This window comes from Hyperoodon ampullatus (assembly GCF_949752795.1).
Source record: "Hyperoodon ampullatus genome assembly, chromosome: 16".
Taxonomy (NCBI): domain Eukaryota; kingdom Metazoa; phylum Chordata; class Mammalia; order Artiodactyla; family Ziphiidae; genus Hyperoodon; species Hyperoodon ampullatus.
The window spans coordinates 918,850-940,311 of NC_136929.1; the positions used below are offsets into that span (position 1 = coordinate 918,850).

Consider the following 21,462-nt stretch of genomic DNA (forward strand, 5'->3'; position numbering starts at 1 on the left):
GTGAAGACGCCCCCCGAGTCAGCAGGACGGCAGGAAGCCAGGGCCCACACCTCCCCGAAGCTGGTGCCCAGTCTCCACAGCAGGACTGTGGGCGTGACAGCACTGCACCCCCAGCTCAAACACCAGCTAGTCCTGGGCGCCGGGCCCTCCCACACCCCTGTCAGTCCCTTCACATAAAACAGAGCTGGGCAGGCGAGGGTAGCTGCCTGGAATAGGGCATTTCAAACGGTGGGTCATGGCCAGCGACGGGCAGGTAAGAGCTCAACAGCTGCCGGGGAGCGGGGAGAGGGGTGCGTGCAGGGCTTGTCCGTTTCCATGGCATCAACCCTCCGCCGGAACAGACAAAAAGGGCCCATCATATGCGGTGTTTCCACCGTGTAACAGCCAGTGAGGACTTCAAGAGCAGGGGTTTGTACAGTTTTTTTTTTTTTTTTTTCGGTACACGGGCCTCTCATTGTTGTGGCCTCTCCCGTTGCGGAGCACAGGCTCAGGATACGCAGGCTCAGCGGCCATGGCTCACGGGCCCAGCCGCTCCACGGCATATGGGATCCTCCCGGACCGGGGCACGAACCCGTATCCCCTGCATCGGCAGGCGGACTCTCAACCACTGCGCCACCAGGGAGGCCCTGTACAGTTTTATAAACTTATAAAGCTTATATAATTTAATTTAAAATAATGGTTCTGTTTAACAACAGCTAGCAGAAGTCCCGAAAACGTAGCGGTTGATCTCGTGAGCTGCTGCCTCCAGGCCACCCGTGGCTCACTGACTCATTGAGGGTCCTGAAAGCAGTTTCAAGATTACGTAAACCAGACGAGGTTAAGTGAAGCTGGGATAGAAGATGAAATTTTAGAGCAGATTATATCTAGTCAGGATGTCAAGTGCTTGTGTGTGTCAGGTCGTGACCTAAAGTGTATTTACTTTTGTGGGTCTTTTAACAAGAAGTGTGAGCAGTTCTGGAATCGGGACTCCAGCTGCCTTTCTGCCCAGCTTCAGAGTGACCGTCAGGAGGGTCGCGCCCATGACCTGCTGTCTGAGGGAGATGCCCCGAGAGCTTGAGGAGACGGACTCTGCAAAAGGACACCCTGGAGGGGAAAGAAGGCAGCAGAGCCGGGTTTGTCCTCGGGCCCCTGAGCCGCTGGCGCCAGTCGCTGTCCTAGGTGTGGACGGGGACCCACACATCACCGTCTCATGACACCAAGGGCAAGGTGAGCGGTCGTGCAGGGACCCCTCCCGGGGCGCCGGGTCTCAGACTCCCCGCCGGAGGGGACCTGGGTCCTGCGGGGCTGCAGCAGGAGCACAGGAGGGAACAGTGAGTGCTCATCTACCACCGTCTTGTCCTTTTCAAAAAAATTATTTGTTATTTTGAGGTCATTGTAGGTTCACGTGCAATTATAAGGTGTAGGACAGAGATCCCACATCGCCGTCCCCAAGGCCTCGTGTGGTGACGTCTTGCGTGACCGTGGTGACTGCACAGATCTCAGCAGGAGCTGGGAGAGATACAGCCCGCTGCCCGCTTGGGGTGCACCAGGGCACAAGCACACGCGCATGTGTGTGTGTAGATCTGTGTGATTCTGTCACACGTGCACACGCGTGTGGCCACCACCACTGTCAGGGCACAGAACGCATCCACCCCACAGGGTCCCTCCTGCTGCCTTGTTACGTACACAGCCGTCGCCTCCCCCTTCCCTGGGCCCTGACCCCCACTGTCCCTTCCCCGTCTCTGCAGTTTGTCATTCTAAGAAAGTTGTGTAGGGAGTTCCTGGTGGCCTAGTGGTTAGGATTCCAGACTCTCACTGCCAGGGCCCAGGTTCAATCCCCGGTCGGGGAACTGAGATCCCGCAAACCTCGCGGCCAAAGAAAAGAAGAAAGAAAAGAAGTTGTGTACGTGGCATCACGCGTGAGCGCGGCAGGCTCTCCTCCACCTCGAGGTCGCCGGGGTTACTGCGTCAGTCATCTGTTCCTTTCTGTTGCAGAGCAGAGTCGGCTTCGGCTCCTACCTGTGGAAGGGTGGGTGGAGGTTGCCTCTGGTTTGCAGCGTCAGTGAACAGCGTGGTTTTGCGAGCGTCCTGTCTTTTGAAGGAGACTTTCTTCCTCCAGGCGGAGGGTCTGGGGAGAGCGTAAGGCCTCCCTCTGCACTGGTTACAGGCTCATCGGGGGCGGGCGGGGGGGGTGCTGACTCCTGGGAGGAGGTGGAGGCCTGGAGGGACCTGCGGGGACCGCATCCCAAGGTCCCAGGGCAGAGCCACCGTCTGCCCACCCCCCAGCGTCTCCCAGGCCCAGCGCCGGTGCTGCAGGACAGCCAGTGTCTCCTGGGCGCTGGTGGGGAGGGCCGAGGGGAAAGCATCCCGCCCTAACCCTGGGGCTGATGAAACTGCCAAGCAGGCCCGGGTGCTGCACCCCGCACAGCAGCACACGGGCCCCACGGCAGCCGGGTGGGTGGGCACTGCTGCTGGTCCATTTCACAGACCAAGAAACTTAGCGACGATCAGCGGGGAAGAGTTCTGTTCACCTCAAACCATCTGGAAGGAAGAGAGGTAATTTAACTGGGGTGTCGTGGGCTACGTCTGTAGTAAAAGCAGGGTCAGCCCGTCACTTTCACACTCAAAGTTGATTGCCACGTGTTCACACCCCCAGGTGCTGTGCTTGTGCAGTCTGGCCAGCTGCCACCGTCCACTCCCTCCTGTGCCACCCTTGGCCCTGAAGCTGGGAGTGATGGCCACACAGCTCCTGTGAAGGGGTGAGGGGTAGTCCCGGCCGCGCCGTCCCGAGGCAGCTCCCCCATCCCCAGAGTCGGCACAACCTCAGAAATGGGCTTTCCCACCATCACAAAGCAATTATACTCCAATAAAGACGTTAAAAAAAAAAAAAAAAAAAGACAGACATGGGCTTTCCATTCTTACTCGGTGCTGCCACTGTGTTCATAGCTTCGAGACCACGTCAGCTTCTGGGGTTGTCTCCTCTGCTTATTTCCCCACACCATTCCAGGTGGAACTAACTGCAGGCCGTGGGGTGGACAGTGACTTCCTGCTCTTCCCACGGGATCTCGCGGCTTCTGGACATGTGCCCCGTGCTCAGTAAATGAATCGCTAAACAAGAGTACATACTCATTCAAACACCTTGTACGGCCACTGTACAAGATTGTCTATAAATATTAATAAAACCTTGAAGGAAATACAATATAATGGTGGGCACACAGGTATCATTTTGCTCTTTTCCAGTTTCTTTACTATTACGTTGCATCTCCCAACCTAATGTTTCACAAAAGCAGCAGCTCCTACTGGCCATTGATAAAATCTCTGTTGCGTGGTTGTAACAACCTGCCAAGCAGTTTGCCACCGTGGCTGCCTTTGTCGCTGGGTCTCTGGAGCCTGCCTCCCTGGACAGGAAGTGTCTGTGGGCAGAGCTCCTGGGTTTTCTCCTTCGCAGCTTGTGTTGTGATCCTGTTGTGAGGACTGAGTGGCAGCAAAGCCCCGTCTCCCGTGGTGTGGTCAGTTACCTCCTCCGCTCCTGTTAGCTTCTGGGATCCTTCGATGGAGATTTTAGAAGAAAAGACACACACCATCCGTCCATAGCTAAGAAGGCAAGACTTGGAGCCTAGTTAATTGCTGATTTCAGGGGTGTCTTCAAGGAGCTTCTTGATATTTGGCTAATTATGGTCAAAAATAACAAGTTAAACTTTACTATGATAAAAACGTAGATATTTTGAGCAATTGTTCTTCATAATAAGCGATCAAGGCATTATACAAGTGTCTTCAACAGGTAAGTCCATTAGGTACCTGGGGTTATATTTTACTATTAACTCAAACTGATGGGTATACTGATATTGATCAATGTCATCCCACATCAGCTGTTAGGGTTTCTGTTAGTGAGGCTGGGCCAGGCATGGGCTGGGCCAGTGATCCCTACATCTCGTTGGCTTTACACAACAGGAGCCATTTCTCACGTTTGTTCATCAAGACGGTTCCAGGGCAGCTGCCTCTCCACAGGGACTCAGGGGTCCACTTAGCTCTGAATTTTTTTTTTTTGTTGTTGTTGTTGTTGTTTTTTGTGGTATGCAGGCCTCTCACTGTTGTGGCCTCTCCCGTTGCGGAGCACAGGCTCCGGACGCGCAGGCTCAGCGGCCATGGCTCACGGGCCCAGCCACTCCGCGGCATGTGGGATCTTCCCAGACCGGGGCACGAACCCGTGTCCCCTGCATCGGCAGGCGGACTCTCAACCACCGTGCCACCAGGGAAGCCCTAGCTCTGAATTTTAAAGCGATGCCTCCCAGTTGCCATCGATGGAGAAGAGAGAGACGAAGCTACACGGTGGCTTTTCCCAGCTTCCAACCAGATGCGCTCACTTCCTAGGCACCCGGTCCCTCGGCGAGCTCCCAGGAGCGAGGCAGCATGGCCCCTACTCCCCCCGCCCCCCGGCCCGTCCCAGGAGGAGCTGCTGGTGCTGGCAGTGGCTCTGGCGCTGCCTCCTTGTAGGCGGGCCCCCTTTCCACCAGCAGCACAGAACACCTGGGCTTCGAGCATCCAATGGGAACTTCAGCGCAGGCGTCTCCCCTCTATGGCTTTTCTCCCCATTGTGGCCCAAACGACAAATATTGGAGAAAGATTATTTGAGGGTGTTATTACTCATTTCTCTGGATTCTCCAAATGCTTTCTCTCCTAGACTATCAGGTCACCAGAGCCACATCCCTTGACTCCTAAGGGCCTGAGTAAACTATCAGAGAATTAGGATTGAACATTACGTTCCCAACATTTCCATGTGACAGTAGGAGAAACCACTACATTCATTCAACGAATAGTAGTTGGACTTTTACTATGTGCCAGGCAGTGCTGTGAGCAGAGCAGCAAAGTCCAGTCATTTGAGATGGAAAAATCCTTCCCTGACTTGTTGAATATCTGTATGAAAAAAATTATCTAAAAACTTCCTCCTAGTGCTTAGTTGGCCAAAATATTGTCTTTTCTGAAAAAATGGATACACTTCTTTTTATTAGGTAATATATAACATATATGGAAATATGGAAACATGTTTCCATATTTCCCTTTTCACCTTGACTATCAGGAAACTCAGAGCTGAGCTCTACATTCATTGCAGTAGCTGTTTTCACTGCAGATGTTTGATACAATAATTTCTTCCTTCAAAAAATTTTTAAATTCATTGTATACTGGTCATTTATTTTATGTCACTTCAAATCCTTTGAAAGTAGACTGAGCAGATATGAATAATAAATTATCTAATTATGCGGTTTTAGCCAATACATAAATATCCACTGGTTGATAGATTGATGCCTCTCAATAAATATTTTTGGGGGGGGTTGCAGAAGAGGATTCTATCAAAGAGAGAATAAGACAACAGCGAGTTATAAACAAGAGAGTATAGATGCTTTCTATGAGTCACCACCTTTTCCTTTAATCCCTCAGTATCTTCCTGTCTCTTATAATCACAACTCTAAGGCAACAGATTCTAATTTAGAAAAGAAGGATCAATCCCTTTGGGCAGAACACAGGTTTAAGAAGGCACGGTGCCCGCACAGGTCTACGGAGGTGAGTCTTCTTAGGGAAGGAATAGAGGAAGGGTGCCGTGTGGGTCTCCGTGTTGCGTGGAGGGAAAGCAAGGTGCTCACCGACATCTGGCCCCACTGATGTGCGGCCCCGCATTCTCATAAACTTATTTCCTACCTTCTGAGCACACGTGTCTTATCAAACCCTCTGATGAGCTGCCAACCTCTTGCTCATTTGGTCTGATTAAAATGATGTCATGGATACGGCAAACCAAACTGATGCTCTGCAGACTGTCCAGACTGTCCAGGTCTCTTTGGGCTGTATTATAACAGAGGGCAGGAAAGCCGAAGGATGAGGTGAGATTCCAAGTGTGGGCTAGAGTCTATGCCATGTGATGTAAACGGCTTCTGATTCTCCTCCTTATTCGGGATGGAGAAGAGGGCATTTCCCAGTTCCATGGCCACATACCACGGATCAGAAGCCATGCTGATGTGGCCTGGAAGTGGCACCACCTCTGGCATGGCAGCTGCAATGGGGGCTACTGTGTGGTTGAGTTTTTGGTGGTTCAGTGTCATCCTCCAGAACCTATCCGGCATCAGACATGGGACTGGTGAATTATATGGTCCTTTAGGTCTTTAAGGGAGGTCTTGCTCTCCATGTTTCCTCCAGGATGTGTCATTGCTTTTGAGGCTTCCCTGCTGGTATGCCTGTTAACCCACATACCAAGGAACCGAGGTGGGTGTTTTGACAACTGTCACATGCATCCCTACCGGTCCCTTACCTGTGGTGAGAGGAGAAATGATCACTTGGGGGCTCCCTGTGAGCCGCTCCTAGCAGAGTTCCATGTGTTTCTTGGGCCTCACAAGTTTTGCTTTAACAGGGGCATGACGACCCCTCGACTCAGACCTCAGCCCAGCAGCCCTTCAGACATCTAGGTGTTTCCCTTTCCATGTGGAATTACATGAGTAAATGGCCACAGGCCCCTCTGGGGACATCCCAGGGGAATCCTCACTGTCCACATGTGCAGCCGGGTCCTCTCCTCCAGTCAGCAGGCTCCAGGGCTGAGAACTGGCTCATGCCTGGAAACTGGGTAAAGGGTTGTGACGTTTTATTGAAGCAACTTTCTTCAGCACCCGCGAGCCCTGTCTACGATTTCCTTTGGCAGCGTAAACTGAGTTACACTGCTGCTGGCCGGCTCTCCGTACTGCCCCTGACATTGTGTTCGACTGACCATCACTACAGCCTCTTCAGGTCAGGGCGCCGGGGCTGCCACTGCAGTCTTGCTCACAATAACTGCCCCTGCCTGGCTTCTGATGTTAAATGTCACCTTCTGGCCTCTGTCATGTCACCACCCCATCATCCTCACTGCTCTTAGGGGGCCCAATGCTCCCTGTGACAGCGTCTCCACCCCCAGCCCAGTCCTGCATGTCCAGCCGTGGTTGAGCTCTCTCTGGCACATTCCTCATCCTAGGCACTGACTAGGTTTCCTGGTCTCATGGAGCTTATTTACTCTCCCCTGCCATCTCTCTGAGCACTGGGATGCCTTCCTTGGCTGTCTGCCATGACCACAGGGCATTTCCACTTCACTTAGTGTGGGATGCTGCTTTTTACGAGCTTTCAAAGGCCATACTAGGGGCCTGGGGTCCTGGCCAGCGTGCCAAATCCTGCATCATGGTTGAATGATGCCGTACCAGTGAACTCTAACCTGGTCCCCCTTGCGTGCTGCCTCTCCCGGGTCCAGCATTCTCTGGCTCTGCTTCTGCCTTTGCTCACCCAGCCCCCACTGGCATGTTTCCCGGGTCTCTTTGCAGACCCAGCGCTTCCCTGGCTGGGTGATGCTGCTGTGCTTCCCTGGCTGGGAGTGGAGCTGGACACAGAGCACTGGTACCATCCCGCAATCATCTCCAAGCACAGGGGAAGGAGGACACCTCTTCAGGTCCAGAAGATTTACGGAAAGCTGGAATTCAAGGTTTTGAGTGCATTAATTCAGATGATGTTCCCCCAAGCCTCAGGGTTACAGCAACCTTCCTTGGTTGAGCCTGCAGGCAGCCCTGGAGCACCACTACCTTCATGATTAAGTTCTCCCTCTGATCTGCACCTTTTTTGGTTCTCTGGTGTAGAAGATGAGGCTGTCTTTATATGGTAGCAAGAAAACCTTTTTGTCACACTTTTCTTTAAATGGGTGATCTTTTCACTGCCTTGCCCTCAGCAAGAACCACCTGATTGCAAAGTCGAGGTGATTCCTGCTTCCCAGCCTCCCCATGCCTGAGACGCTGCCCCCCACTGTGTGCCCCCCACTGTGTGCCCCCCACGCTCAGCGCTGCTGCATCCACCAGCAGGTGTCCTGCTCTCAAACCCCGTCACAGAGGCTGCTCCTAGAACACTCCTGGCCCCAGCCATCTTATGCCGGGTTCCTCTGGAAACAGACTCCGAAGCAGAAGTCTGTGTGCAGGCCTTTACTGGCAGTGTTCTCAGAAGGGAAGTCCTGTGAGGGTGTGAGGGAAGGTGGGCTGGACAGAGAAGCAGCTTGACAACAAGGCTGCTGCTACCGGGGCTCCGGCCGATCCTCTGAGAAGCTCGGGAGCTGGGGGTGCTTTTCAGTTACATTGATGGAGGCAAAGCCTTGGTCATGCAGAGGGATGACAGCACTCGCTACAGAAGCCGCCTGACGTCCAGGCTTAGAGACAGCAGCTCTAACTGGCTGCTTTCCTAACCTCCCTGTTAAACCTGAGTAAACACTTCCTATGAAGGTCTCGAGAAGATAAACTCAAGCAGATGACTGAGGACCTGGAAGGAGACGCAGGTAGTCTGGGTAAAGAAAGGTCATTAATCTTTTTTAACATGTACCTAAGCTTTTTTTTTTTTTTAGGAAGTGAGGTAAAGCAATAAAAAGAACAGGGCTTTCTCTTTATTAAGCTTGTAGTCTGGTCTACACATGGGGGGTGTGTGTCTGTGTGTTTGTGTGTGTGTGTGTGTGTGTGTGAGAGCGAGAGAGAGAGAGAGAGAGAGAGAGAGAGAGTGGTGTTGGGCGCTATAAAGCCAGAGGAGTAGGAAGTGGACACGAAATCAGGAGACACAGACAAGCTGAGGTTGGCGGTCTGCGGGTCAGCAAGGGCAGACAAGAGTGCACTTGGCCTGTGTGAGAAGCTAGGAGCCAGGGTGGCCCGAGAGATGCCCGGGGACAGCAGAGGGGCAGGAAGGCAGCGGGAGGGACTGGGCAGCTCTGGAGCCTGATCAGGATCTCACCCGGACTGCGCACTCCCCCAGACCCCAGGTGGCCGGCAGCCCCTACTCTGAGGGGGCTGAGCTGGGCCAGGGAATTCTTTTCCTTTGATACCTGTAGGTCTGAGTTTCTTAAAACCCTGTGCATGTGCCCCCCCCCCCAAAAGCCTCCGGCCAGTTTCCACCGCTCCCGCCTGGTCCCCCCACCAACAACCCTAGCCCGGTCGCCCCCCCAGCAAATCTCGCCCGGTGGCCCCCGCCGCCCGACCAGGTACCCCCGCACTCCCGGCCGGATCCTCCCTGCGGGGCGAGACGTCCCCTCCGGGTCCCTTCGATGCCTCCTTGGAGGCCGACCCCGCCCCTCTGCGGGCCTTGGGATGTGGGCGGAGCCGTCTTGCTCCCGCCTCCTAGCCCTCAGCCAATGGGCAGTTGGGGACGCGCTGTTGGAACCGTAACGCTCCCGCCCCTCTGCGGGCCTTGGGCAAGCGGGAACTGGGCAGGGCCGTGGGCGGAGCCTCACCGCCCCCACCCGCGTCCTCGGCCAATGAGCGGGCTGTGGGCGGAGCCGGAGGTGGAGGTGCCGCGGACGCGCGGGCACTGGGTAGGGCGCAGAGCTCCGGGACTGCGCCGCCGCTCGGGCTCTGCTGCTCTGCGGGGCTCGGCGCGCGAATTCCGGGCAGACCCAGCATGGCGGTGGAAGAAGAGGGACTCCGGGTCTTCCAGAGCGTGAAGATCAAGATCGGTGAGCTCCCGAGGGCTGGCGGGGGCGGCGGGGTCTTCGAGGGGGCTCGCGGCGGGCGCCCACAGGCCCCCGACCCCTTCCCTGGGGGCCAAGGCCCTGACGCCTCCTGGCCATGTGCGCTCCCCGGTTGCGACCCCTCCCCACCACCCCGGAGGCCGCGGGCCTCGGCCCCCTCCCCATCACAGGGAGATGATGGGCCGCGGCTCCCTCCCCATCTCCAGGAGATGCCCGGCCGCTGCCCTCTCCCCACCTCCTCCAAGGACGGACTGGGCCGAGCCGGGCCGGCGGCTCAGGGGGACGCAGCTCCTTGCGCTGCCTCCACGCCACTAGCGGCCCCAGGTCCCCGGAGGTGGGGTCGCCTGCACCAGAGGGAGGTGCGGTGCCGGACTTGGGTCGGGTCCCCGCTGGGAGTGTGTATCTGCGTGTGCATGAGCGCGCGCGCGGGTGCTCTCCGGATGAGTGCATTTCAGGTGCCCAAAACACCAACCCCGGGGTTCCGAGCCTCGCTGAGTGCGGCACCCAGACCCTTCCTTCGCTGGGGAAGTGGAAGCTCTTTCAGGTTCCCCCAGGGGCGAGGGGCCGAGCGGGCGGCTGAATGGAGCCTGGGTGTGCACGCGACTGTGTAGGTGGATGTGTGGGCATGTGTGTGTTCCTGCGTGTTTGTGTGTGTGTGTGTCTGCCTGTGACTCTGTGGAACGCTCTGGCCCAGGGCTCCCTCCGGGCAGGTCGCCACAAGAGCCACCCCTCCCCCTTCCATTGAGAACTGGCTGCGGGAGCTTCTGGCCACCAGGGCCTGCCATTCAGGTCGTGTCCCCGGAGCAGTCTGCCTTTCTCACTGGACCCAAGAGCTGGGGGAGGGAAGTGCAGATTCTGGAGTGGGCTGGAAGGCTATATCTGGACTTCCTGGGTTTATCTGGAGAGACTTGCTTTTTCCCAGTTCTGTTTTAACTTGGGAGGGTGATGTGCAAGTTTCTTCCCCCCAAAACAAGATCGGTTCCTGGAGTGACTGTTGCACATTAATGCCATAAATGTGCCAGCTGAGAGGACAGCTCCCATTGGAGAGGGCTTCTGAGACCCTGGTGTGTTGCCCGTCCTCGGGGCCCTTGTTGCCCACTGAATGCCTGGGTCCTCCACATTCCCATGTGAAAAAGGGGCTCCGGGAACCAAGCCAGGCGCCCAGTGACTGCTGGAGCGTCAGTTGCTGGTGACATTCGATGCTGCTTAGGAATTCCAGCTTACCCCAAATCAGCGTGTTGTTTCCTGTCTGCTTTATTTTGGTTTATGGATCATCGCTGAGACGCTGTTGATATTTGGCTCAGAAGCACTGCAGATGGGATGTGGTCGCACCTCAGCCTTGAGGAGCCTGCCTGGAGAGGGTTTCTCTTGTTTACTTGGTTGAAATCTGCTGTCACTTTCTGCTGAGAGGTTCAACATGGCACTCCACCTGAAGCGTGGCAGGGAAAGTGCCTCTCAGTGCCAGGGTCCAGTGAGCATGAGGGGGATGCCAACCCAGAGGCCTTGAGGTGCTTCCTTAATTAGGGTACAGGAAGGGGTGGGGCAAGGCTGTGAGGGCTGTGCCAGGCTTCTGGGTGCAGCAGGCAGGAAGGGGTCTGGGGACTTTGGGGTTCAGGCCCCGCACGGCCATCCTGGACTCGACTCAGGAGGGTTCTGGAACCGTGGTCTGTTAAGCAGAGGGGATTGATTTCTTTCGAGAATGGCACCGAGGAGATCTGCTGGCCTGGCAGGGCGCCCTCACGGGAGGTTCTGGACCTCACACACAGGGGCCATGTATGGAAGGAAGGAGTTTGAAGATGCTGCTCCGTTCGGCTTTCCCTCTTTTGTGCTTCAGTTGAAACAAGTGAGAGAAATGCCCAGCTCAGCTGAGGATTAGTGCAGCGACTGAACATCTGCCGGTCTAACTCCGTGTGGGCACGGGGTATTATTAGAACCTTTGGACCCCCGCCCCCATATCTGGGGGCTGTAGCAGAGACGATGAGCAGAAACGTCTGTGCACAGTGGTCCAACTCCCTGGACGCGGCTCCGGCTCTCAGAAGCCCCTGTCTTCTCCCCACTCCAAGGGTCTTCACCTGCAGCTCGGGGCTGCAGGAGGGAGACATCTGTGTCCCACCCTCATTGCTGGGGCTTGCAGGGAACAAGGACCTGTGCACAGCACAGGCATTGGGGCAAAGAGGTGTCCTGGGCTGTGCTGCCGACTTAGAGCCGGGGCCGGCCCCAGAGGTGAGCTGTGGGGACTGGCCTGGGGCTTAGTCTTGTCCCACTGTGAGTAGACAGGGCCTGGTGGGCGGTGCCCCGAGCTCTCCGTTTCTTTCCTTAGTCCTCTGCTGTGGCCAGTCTTGACTCTGACTTGCCTGAGTGCCCCAGCCGTGAAGGTACAATGACGAGGAAGGACACCAGAGATGACCGGGAGGAGGGGCGGCTGCGCAGGAATCACTGGCATGCTCGTCTCCTTGTTCCCGGAGACCCTGGCCGGCTGGCCATTCATGCTGAGCCCTGTCTCCGGGCCGGCTGGCTGCGTGCCCGTGTCTGCTGGTGGCCTGCTGGCCTGCCGGCTGGAAGACCCAGGGCAGGCGCCCCCCCGCCCCCCTTTCACGGCCTCATTTTTCCATTTGCGAAATGCCGGCAGGCATTGTCTGTGGCATCCGGTGGGAGCCCCTCATCCCAGAAAGAGACAGAGAGAAACTCTCCCTCCAGTTATAGCATCAGCAGTGTCACCGTTCCTGTGGCTGAGGGGAAAGGCGGAACATTTTGGGGGGCTGAAGAGTTTTTAGTGGGGGGGCCTTGGCCGTTTAGTCCTTAGAAAGTCTGGAACGTGTGCTGGTAGTACGTGGTCATTGAGAGGCTAACGCTGGGGAACATGAGAAGAATCTCTTCCTTTTTTCCCTCTTCCCCTTTCTTTTTCCTTCCACCTTTTGCAAATGAGATAATACATAAGAAAGTGCCAAATAAAAGTAGGGTATTTTTATTGTAACTATTTCAAGTCCTTGTCCTGAAGAACTTGTGTCTTTCCCCACTTAAATCTCGCAGTTATTTTGGACCGTTCTTCTGCACACTTGAAAATCTTACCCGCGGTCTATCTTTGGTAACAGCAGTATCTCATGTCACGTAAGACTGAACACACTTCCTGTGAGGCTGCTTGAGGAAGTGTGCTCCTCTGGCTTTCCATGAGTCAGGGCTTCAGCCCTGGAAGGGAAGCAACGTGAAGGTTTGTAGGCGGCGACGGGTGAAGGCTCCCGCCGAGAGCGCCTCTGCCCGGCAGGCTCCTTTGGACTCGGCACTCCTTTAGGCCTTGCAACATAGCTTTACTTTACGGTGATATTTCCCTTTTCCATGATAGTTACTCCTTGTTTTTAAAAGTGTCATCTTGATAAATGTGTCCAGTTAAGAGCAATGTCCAAAGGTATTCCTCTCAAGCTAAAAAAAGAGAAAATCCTAGCCTTGCCCTTGAGGGTGAGAAAAGCCCTCTTGGGCTGTGAGTGGGTCTCGTCGTTGTCAGGTTTGAGGGCAGCTTGGGGATGCGTGGCGAGTCCCATGTGAGGCCACAGGGCAGACCTTCCTTCTTGGACCCAGAGCAGCGGCCCCCCTGCTCTCCCCGGGCTGAGAGCACCCACTCCTGTTCCTTCTCATTCAGATTTGAACCCGTCACCAAGAAGGGCCAGGGCAAGCGACGTGCCCCCATTCAGCCAGATGTGGCCCCGCGGCAGCTGGCTGTAGGCTCGCCCGCCCCCCAGTCGTCACCCCCCCAGAAGCAGGAGGCTCCTCAGGTCGGGGAAGCGGGGAGCAGGGAGGGCCCCTGGGTGGCCTGGAGAAGAAGCCCCAGACCACAGGGGTTGGGAGCTCAGGGTTCTAGGTCCGCGCTGCCGAGAGTGTGATTTTTTAACCCAATGTCCAAGGTGGGAAGCAGTGGCGCGCTGGTCCCGGGGTCTGTAAGGCTCAGGCGGGGCGGTCCAGCTTGTAAGTGGCAGCGGTTGTCAGCAGCCGGGCGTCACAGGCTCCGTTAGAGGACACGTTCTGTGCGCACGATGGCCGACGTCCGCGCGAGGCTGCGCGTGGGACGGGGAGCGGGGAGCTGCGCCGGCCACGCACGGTTCTTGGCATCAGGGGCTGCGTGTTCTCTGGAGCTCTCTGATGCTAAAATTAGCCTGGATACTCTGTTAACCTGGGAGCGCAGCTCGCGGGCTATTTTTGGCCCCTGAGGACCGGTGTGCAGACTGGCGCTGCCCGCGGGGCCGCAGGGTCGGCCGCCTGGCCGCAGCACGCGGGTCTGGGCTCCTCCGGGCAGCGCAGCGGCGTGTGCTGACGTGTGAGGTGGGAAGGGTGCAGACTTCAGGGTCTGGCGTGCACCTTCTCTCATCGCACCTAAGCTCTCACAAACCCTCATGGAGTCACCTGCCCAGGGTCTTGGCCTGCAGGGCGCGGGAGCTCACCTCGCGTGCTGCCTCCTGCCCGGTAACGCACCTGGACAGGAGGGGCCACCGGTGCCCCTGAGGGGAGGGCCCGGGCCACTGGCGCCTGTGGGAGGACCGGGGTGTGCGCACACGGCCCCTAGTGCAGGTGCTGGGAGGAAGCTGGAGGGGACAGAACGCGTGAAGGTGTGACTGAACAGGGCACGAGACCCGGAGCCGAGCCCTCGAGTGGGGCCACCTGCAGCCCACGTAGCCCCGGGCACGCAGGGAAAAGGGTCTGCAGGTGGTGGGGCCCTGTGGACGGGCCATGGGGCTGCAAAACACCATTTGGCAGAAAACATCTGGATTTGTTTCTCTGAAGCTAACGAGGCACTTGCATGTGTCAACACTCACACCTTCCGGAGAGTATTTGGGAAATCAGGACATCGGAGCATCACGCTTTAGAAACAACCACAGTGGGAGCAGCTAAGCCCGAGAAGTGAGGTTTGCAAGTCACACTGGAAGGTGGAGGCTGCAGGTGCCCCAGCTGCTTCCGAGCGAGGAGGGTCCATGCTGGGCCCAGGCGGCCCAGGAGGGGAGGCTGGGACCTGAGACTGAGTCCTGGCCACCTTTCTCGCTAACTCTGCAACTTCAGGCACATCTGAGCCCACTCTGCCTTCAGTTTCTTCCTCTGTCACAGGGGAGAGTAAGGCCCTTTCTGTGCAGCTCAGCGAGCTTGTGTGAACACAGACACTCGCATCGCTCCGGTCCTGATGGCAAGGTGTTACTGCTGGTACAGTTTGAAGCTACTTGTTCTCTTAATCTTGTAACGGGTTAGAGATCCAGCTCAGCAAGTCAGGAGAAGGTGGTGAGGCAGGAGTGGGGAGGGCTCGCTGGTTGTCTGTCCCCTGCACCCAGGGTCAGCATGGGGGTCTGTGTTCCAGCTGTGCCCAGTCGGTGGGACGTTCAGATAGCAAAATGGGGAGACAGAGTATTGATAAATGCCAGTGGAAGGGGCAGTTACATTACGGAGCTTCCACAGCCTGGAATATTGTGCAGCTTTCAGAGAAATAAGTTGGAGCCCGGCCCGGCCATGTGACATGCAGGAAGCCCGTGGGGTGTGACTGGAAAGAAAGCAGCATGCAGAGCGTGTCTCCGAAGGTCCCAGAGAAGAGCAAGGCAACCGATACGGGTGTGCAGGTGTGGAAGCGAGACCCACACACGTCTGTCACTTGGCCCCCCAGGGCTTGGGAGTGTGCAAGTGGTTTTGTAGGAAGAGGGAGTAAAAGGTCTGTTTGAAAAAGCAAGAATATTACTGTTATGTATACAGATAGGTAAATAAAGAGTTTAAAAGTCACAACCACTTAAAAAATGGAATGAACAATGTTCTGTAGAGGACACTGAGGCCCAGAAAGATAAACTAATTTCCTAGATGACACAAGGCTCACTCAGTGCAGGAAAAGTGTGGGGCTGCCAGCAGGTCCAAGAGCGAGTGAGTGACGGGCTGAGGGCTGGCCCGGGAGGGGACCTCGAACGGACCCAGACATGAGGGCGGCGCGGGCTGCAGCCCTGTGTTCAGGAAACCCTGACCCGGATGAGAGGGAAGTTAAAGTCCCACCATCCACACAAATGACCCTGTGCTTTTCTTTAAGTGTGAGGCAACTTCCAGAATTAACAGTGAACACATTCAAATTGCGGCGTTAGTGCACGTTTCGTGATCCTCCTTAGAAATAAGCGGACGAGTGTCTCCTGACTGCGCGTCCCAGCTCACTCCGTGGGCCGGGACCCACGTGTCGCTTCCACACGACGGCTCCTGGGTCAGACTCAGAGCTGCTCGTTATCGGAAGCTTCTTTGCCGGAAGTGATGGGTCAACAAGTGGACCGTGGGACCACGGGTCGTGACCCTCGTCCTCCGAGTGTCTGCAAACACGGATTGTGTTTCTGCACGCGGGGCAGATCCCTGGCCAGCCCGGTCTGTCCTGAGATTTGGCCTTGCTCGTTTGCGTTTTCAAATAAGCCTGCAGCCCGTGGCAGGGCCAGTCAGCATCCGGGCGAGGGCCCTGTTGGTGCGGCCGCGTGTCTACGCCCGAGACCTGCCGTGGAGGCCTGGGGGAGGCTGGGCCGCCGCCGCTCAGGGTTTGAGCCGAGCGCTGTGCCCTGCACTCCTAAGTCAGACCAGTGCCTGTTTCCCTCTTCGCACAGTTTCTCTTCCTGTTGTCTGAATAATTTCCAAAGTGTAAAGAAGTGATCTGTCTCGGCCCCCATTGCCAATGGGATAAAATCCAAAGGCAGGCAAAGTCGCCGCGTCTCTCTTGGACTCAGGGTGACTCAGAGCCTGGAGCCTCGGTTGGCGGCCGTGCTTCCTCAGCCAGGCTGCCCCGTTAGTGCTCCGGACACAGCCTCGCTCTCGGCTTGGCGGCCACGAGTGCCATTGCGGCCTGCGGCAGCGCCAGGACCGGGCCTGGTCGCCGGCCTCTCCCGGGACTGGCTCCCCCTTCGGCCACCCCCCCAGGGCTGACGGGAGCCCAGGAGTGGGCCTGGGCTTCTGGGTTTTGGGGACATTTAACTGAGTGGGGGGCTGATAACTAGCCTGCCTTTCTCTGGAGCTTTGATTTGGACTCGACCATGGGTCCCGTCGGGTGTGATCCGTGTGTGGAGTCAGGGCCTGTCTCTCCTTCCTGTGACGCCCCTTGGCCCTCCCAGGAGCCCCCCATGGCCAAGCCCCCCGTGGTTGAGGGCAGCTACGCGTGCCCCTGGATCTTCTCTGTAGCTTTGTCTGGTGTGGTTTTTCCTCTGAGGAAAAAGTTGTCGTTTTCCTTTTTTGCTCTGTGGGACTGGTCTGATTTTGTGCACTCTGTGCGTTTCCACGATGCCGGATCCGTTGTTGCCTGCGGAGCCCTGGACACGCCGGGGGGCAGCAGGTGCCCCTGCAGGACGTGGTCCTGTCAGAGTCTGGCAACGACTCTGTGCCTTGTGCAGGCACGTGTCTTAACTGCCCCCCGCCCCCGCCAGGCTCAGAGAAGCCAGGTCACTTTCCCAAAGTCACACAGCAGGAGAGGTTGTGACTGTTGTCCTGTAATGAACTTGAAATTACCAAGGCCCAGGCACTCCTCCTGTGGTCAGTGAGGAACAGCCTTCTTGGGTGTGTTATCAAGTCACTTCCTCAGTAGGCAGCTCACTTCCCACCAAGGCTTCTCCTTCCCTGAGAATCTTTGAACGAGCATTTATGGGAGATTCTCAGGAGAGTGACACCGGCGCCTGAACCTGTGGTCCTGAGAGGCCAGGACACCCGGGGCTCAGGGCCTGCTGACCACCTCCCAGCTGAGTGTCTTGAGCTGCTGGACACCTGAGCAATTTCCCCTGAGACCGTGCTTTACACAGGGGCCAGCCTCCGAGTGGGCAGACTGCAGGCTGCCCTGGGGGCGGGAGCAGCCCTGTTTCTTCCGCCGTCTGGCTTCTGACCATCTCTTCCTCCTGCTGGGGTGGGACCCAGGCCCAGAGTTTGCCTTATGCAGGAAAAGCCCCCCGGCCAGGCAGGCAACAGCGGGGAGGGGTGAAGTGGGCCAGTTAAACTCCAGCCGGAGGTGGTTCAGCCCCAGGCCCGGAGCCTCTGGGCCTCTGCTTGTTTGGACCCAGCTGACTGGGGACTTCCCAGAGCCGGGCTCAGATGGTGGTACAGAGCTGTTTGCAGAGATCCTGGAACCCGAGCTGGTTCCAGAAATCCCATCGGTGTGCAGACTCCAGGGGACCTGGCCAAGCTGCCTTGTTGTAGAGGTCTGCAATGGGCTGCTGTGCCGGGGCTGCTTTTCCCATGGCCTTCGGGGTGAGGGCGGGCTGGGGAATTCCAGATTGTTCTGGGCTGCGGCTTGGCGAGCTCACCCTTCTCAGGGGGCCCTGCTGGCCTGTCCTGGGGCTGACTGCCACAAGCAGTTTTTAGCTTAGGATCTGACGACTGGGTGTTTTATCTACTTTGTAGGGGTGAGTTTCAAGGGCAGAAGACACCGTGTATGCGATGTTCCCATGGAGGGCACACCCCACCCGTGTGTGGTGTGTCCAGGACCTTCTGGAGGAGCGAGGTGTCCCCAGGCTCCCCTGAGAAAGGCCTGCACCCCACGAGGCAGAGCGTTCAGTTGAGGGAGGGGTGGTTCGCCTCGACCTTCTCACGGGGGCCCCTCACGTCCTAGTGCGGGTGTGCGCGCACACGCACACACACGCCCCTGGCCTGTCTCGGGGCAGAGGTGCGTGGTGTCGTGTCACCGCGCGGTGATGGCGGGGGAGGCCCGGGAGGCCCACAGCGGCTCCTGCTGGCTCTTTCCCGTTGGCGGGACCCGTGGTGCCCGGGAACCGGCCTCGTCTGCGCAGCAAGGCGTGTGGAGTTTAGAAGAGGTTCCTGTTTCTCAGGCGTTCTTGCTGTCCTTTCTCCTGCCCGACGTGGTGGAGGCTGCAGAGTCACGGGGCCCGTGTGGGCCCGACCCCGGGGGTCTGGGGGTGTATGTTTGGCGGCGCCTGCCGTCCGAGAGCCCTGAGGGCGTCATGGCCGGGTCCCCACCCCGCTCTGGGGCCTCGCTGCTGGGACGCCTGCCTTTCCGCTTTCTGTGACTCGAGCGTCTTTTCTGCACTTTTTGATTCTTTAATATTTTGTATGTGCATCAGACACCTTTCACATTTTACGCCCACAAGCCGGGTTTTTCCTGTAGCTTCTTTTCCTCTTCATTTCTGGCCCATTCTGTCTCCTGGCTGTGCTCAGGTGGGAGCCCCCAGGCTTTGAGAAGCTCCGAGGACCCCGGGCCGGGCTGGGCTGCCTGGGAGAGTATGCTGGGATCAAGCGAGAGGACGTTAAGGTGAACAGGGAAGCACTGCAAATGGGGGTGCGTGAGCCATAGTGGGTGGGGGGCTGCCGAGGGGCCTCCTCGTCCCCCGAGGTGTGAGGCTCTTGTTTCCTGCCCCGCTGTACGGGCGAGAGAGCCCAGCTCCCCGGAAGTGGGCGCCCTGCCTGGTGGGACCCGAGCCAGGTGGGCTGCAGATGCCCCATGGCCCCCTGGCTCTCCTGGCCGTGCTCCCGGAGACCTTGTAGCTCCTGGGTGATGCTTCTTGGGGCGTGGGGGGGAAGGGCAGAGGACCCTGTGCTTCCCGAGCCCCAGCTGGCCCCGTCCATCTGGGGCCGCGGCGTTCCTTTCTCTGTTCATCATTTCCTGCTCCACTCAGCCCCGCCTCCGTATTTGGAGAAAGGATTTCTCAGCGTTTGGACCCGAGGATGTGTTTGTGCACATCCCGACCGGAAGGAAGGGTCTCGGGGACAGAAAACCCCTGGTCGCTACGGTTTTGCTCCGTCTCTTGACTTTCTGTTTGTTGGTTTTGCGGAGGGTGTTCTGGCCTTCTCTTCTCTGCCTGTGTCCTTCCCGGACGGGCAGGCTGTCCAGTCAGGAGGGCAGAGCCTGGGTCCTGAATGAGACGCTTCCACCTCTTTTTCACCCGCACAGGATTCACTACAGTTAGTAGCAATTTAGTTCTGATTGTTACTAGACCTCCTCCTGCCTCTCCCCAGCCTAGCCTGCTTCCCTATCAGTATATGTGCGAGGACCCACCAGTTTGGTGAATAACATAAGAGTGCTGGGTTTTCTTAAGCAGGAATTTCTGTGGCCGGAAGGAGCTGGCTGGGGGGGGCAGTGGGTGTTGGCCCCCAGCACACAGATCTCTTCAGCCCTTCACGTGCAAGAGGCCAGTCCAGGTTTACTGTCACCGGGGCCTGGAAGTGGTGGAGGCACCCTTTTCGGACAGAATATTTCAGAACAGTGTGGGAGGGTTCTGTGTATCTGACCTGGGACGTGTTGGGGGCGTGTACAGACGTGCTGATTTTGTGCATCAGGGCACGTGGAGGCCAGTGTAAGGGCCACCCTGAAGCAGCAGCAGGAACTCTGAGCCTGACCTAACGTGTGAATCACAAAGACTGGTTGGGAAAAGCTAGTTTCCAAAAGCTCTCCTCCTTGCAAAAAGTGCTCAGGGGTCGTCTAGGGGGGGATTCCGCATCACACGGGCTGACCTTTAGGTGAAGTCGGCCCGGGGGCGGGGTGGGGGGTGACTTTTGCCTCCCTGGTTGTCCCACGGCAGTTGGACGCCACCTGCAGGTGCTGCACGTGGGCCCGTGGGGCCATAAATTGGGCATTTCACAGGATGCACGGGAAACGTTGGCCTTGCCTTCCAAGCCTCTACAGATCAAAGGATAAATAAGACAAACCCATCAACATAGTCACGCTTTTATGGGAATAATAATAACTGGGATTTTCAGGTCTTGGGGAGGCGCTAAGGAAGACTGGAAGGGGTCTCCCTGCTCTCTTCTTGTTCTCCCAGGAACGGGGGCCTATGTGTGCACACGTGTGCACAAACATACATGCACACGCGTGCAGACATGCGCACGCACACACTCTGCACACAATGTGTTTTCCAAACCTGGAGAATTCTTAGAAGTAATAGAAACTGTACGTGCAGAATTAATTTCTAAATGTATAAAGTGACCCCCACTGAAGAGGGCAGCACTTACTTTTCTCATTAAAACTAAACTAAACATTAACTTGTCGTTTTCTACTCTAAGGCTTAGTCTGTCCGAAGGTGTACCTGCCCCCTGGTTAACAGCTCTGGGGAGGGGACGCCTCTACAGCGGCCCCTTGATGGTCACTGCTTCCTGCTCTTAGTAGCAGACGACAGTAATCTGTCTTGTTATGAAGGCGTCTTGGGGTCCTTGAAACGTGCCGTCTTCCTTGGAAGGCAGAGGCCGGGAGGGCGGCAGACAGGACACTGTACGTCTGTTTTAGTGTGCCTGAATTTCTGGGTCGCAAACCACCTTAGGTAAAGTAGGGCCCTGAGCAGGGCAGGCCTGCTCGGGGGACCCGGCCGCCCCCTTGGGCCAGGCTTTTGGGCTGTGCCCCAGCTCGCGGTTTGGTCCTCTGTCTTTTCCTTTCCAGGGTTTTTGTAACCTGTGGGGTCCCTGTAGAGAGGGTGCGGAGCAGGGCACAGGAGAGAAGCACCACGGAGAACACGAGTTGCAGGTGAAGTGAGGGAGCAGCAGGCCGCCTGCTGCAAGGTCCCCCGGTCCCTCCTGGCTCCGGGGTCTCCTGGCCCCGGGGTCTCCTGGCTCCGGGGTCTCCTGGCCCCGGGGTCTCCTGGCTCTGGGGAGCCTGCTGGGCTCTGCCCCCGAGGAACAGAGCGGAAACCAGCAGGACGGCTGGTGGGTTCTCTAAGATGCGCTTGTTCCTGGGTGACCAGTGAGCGTGGTTCCTGCCTTGAGAGCAGACGTCCTGCGGCGGGGGACAGTCTCCCCATCGGGCTCCGAGACACCCGTCCTGAGCTCCTGGCCGCTGGGGAAAGTGTTTCCACTTTCCTCCAGTGCCCCGGTTCTAGCCAGGGAACCGCCCCCCGGGGACAGGTGGCCATGCTCGGGGACTTGCTGTTTGTCACGCTGGGGGTGGGGGAGTGTGGACCTAGTGGGCAGAACCCCTACCCCCCTGCAGCTCAGCACCTGAGTGTGCACGGGGCGTGCCCGGGGGAGGGGGAGGGGGCTGTGTGAAAACCGCGCCTGTGTCCTGTGTGCTCTCCGCCTCTCCT

The 21,462-nt window shown here is 57.3% G+C and overlaps 1 protein-coding gene across 1 annotated transcript in view; it reads left to right on the forward strand.

The window, feature by feature from the left end:
* Positions 1 to 9,405: 9,405 nt before the first annotated feature.
* RASA3 (RAS p21 protein activator 3) overlaps positions 9,406 to 21,462 on the forward strand; it is a gene marked incomplete at both ends in the record, with an annotated part of 88,300 nt that continues 76,243 nt past the window's right edge. The window contains one exon of the mRNA XM_079722075.1: positions 9,406 to 9,460. Within this exon, the coding sequence (XP_079578201.1) occupies positions 9,406 to 9,460 (55 nt within the window). The remainder of the gene's footprint in view (positions 9,461 to 21,462) is intronic.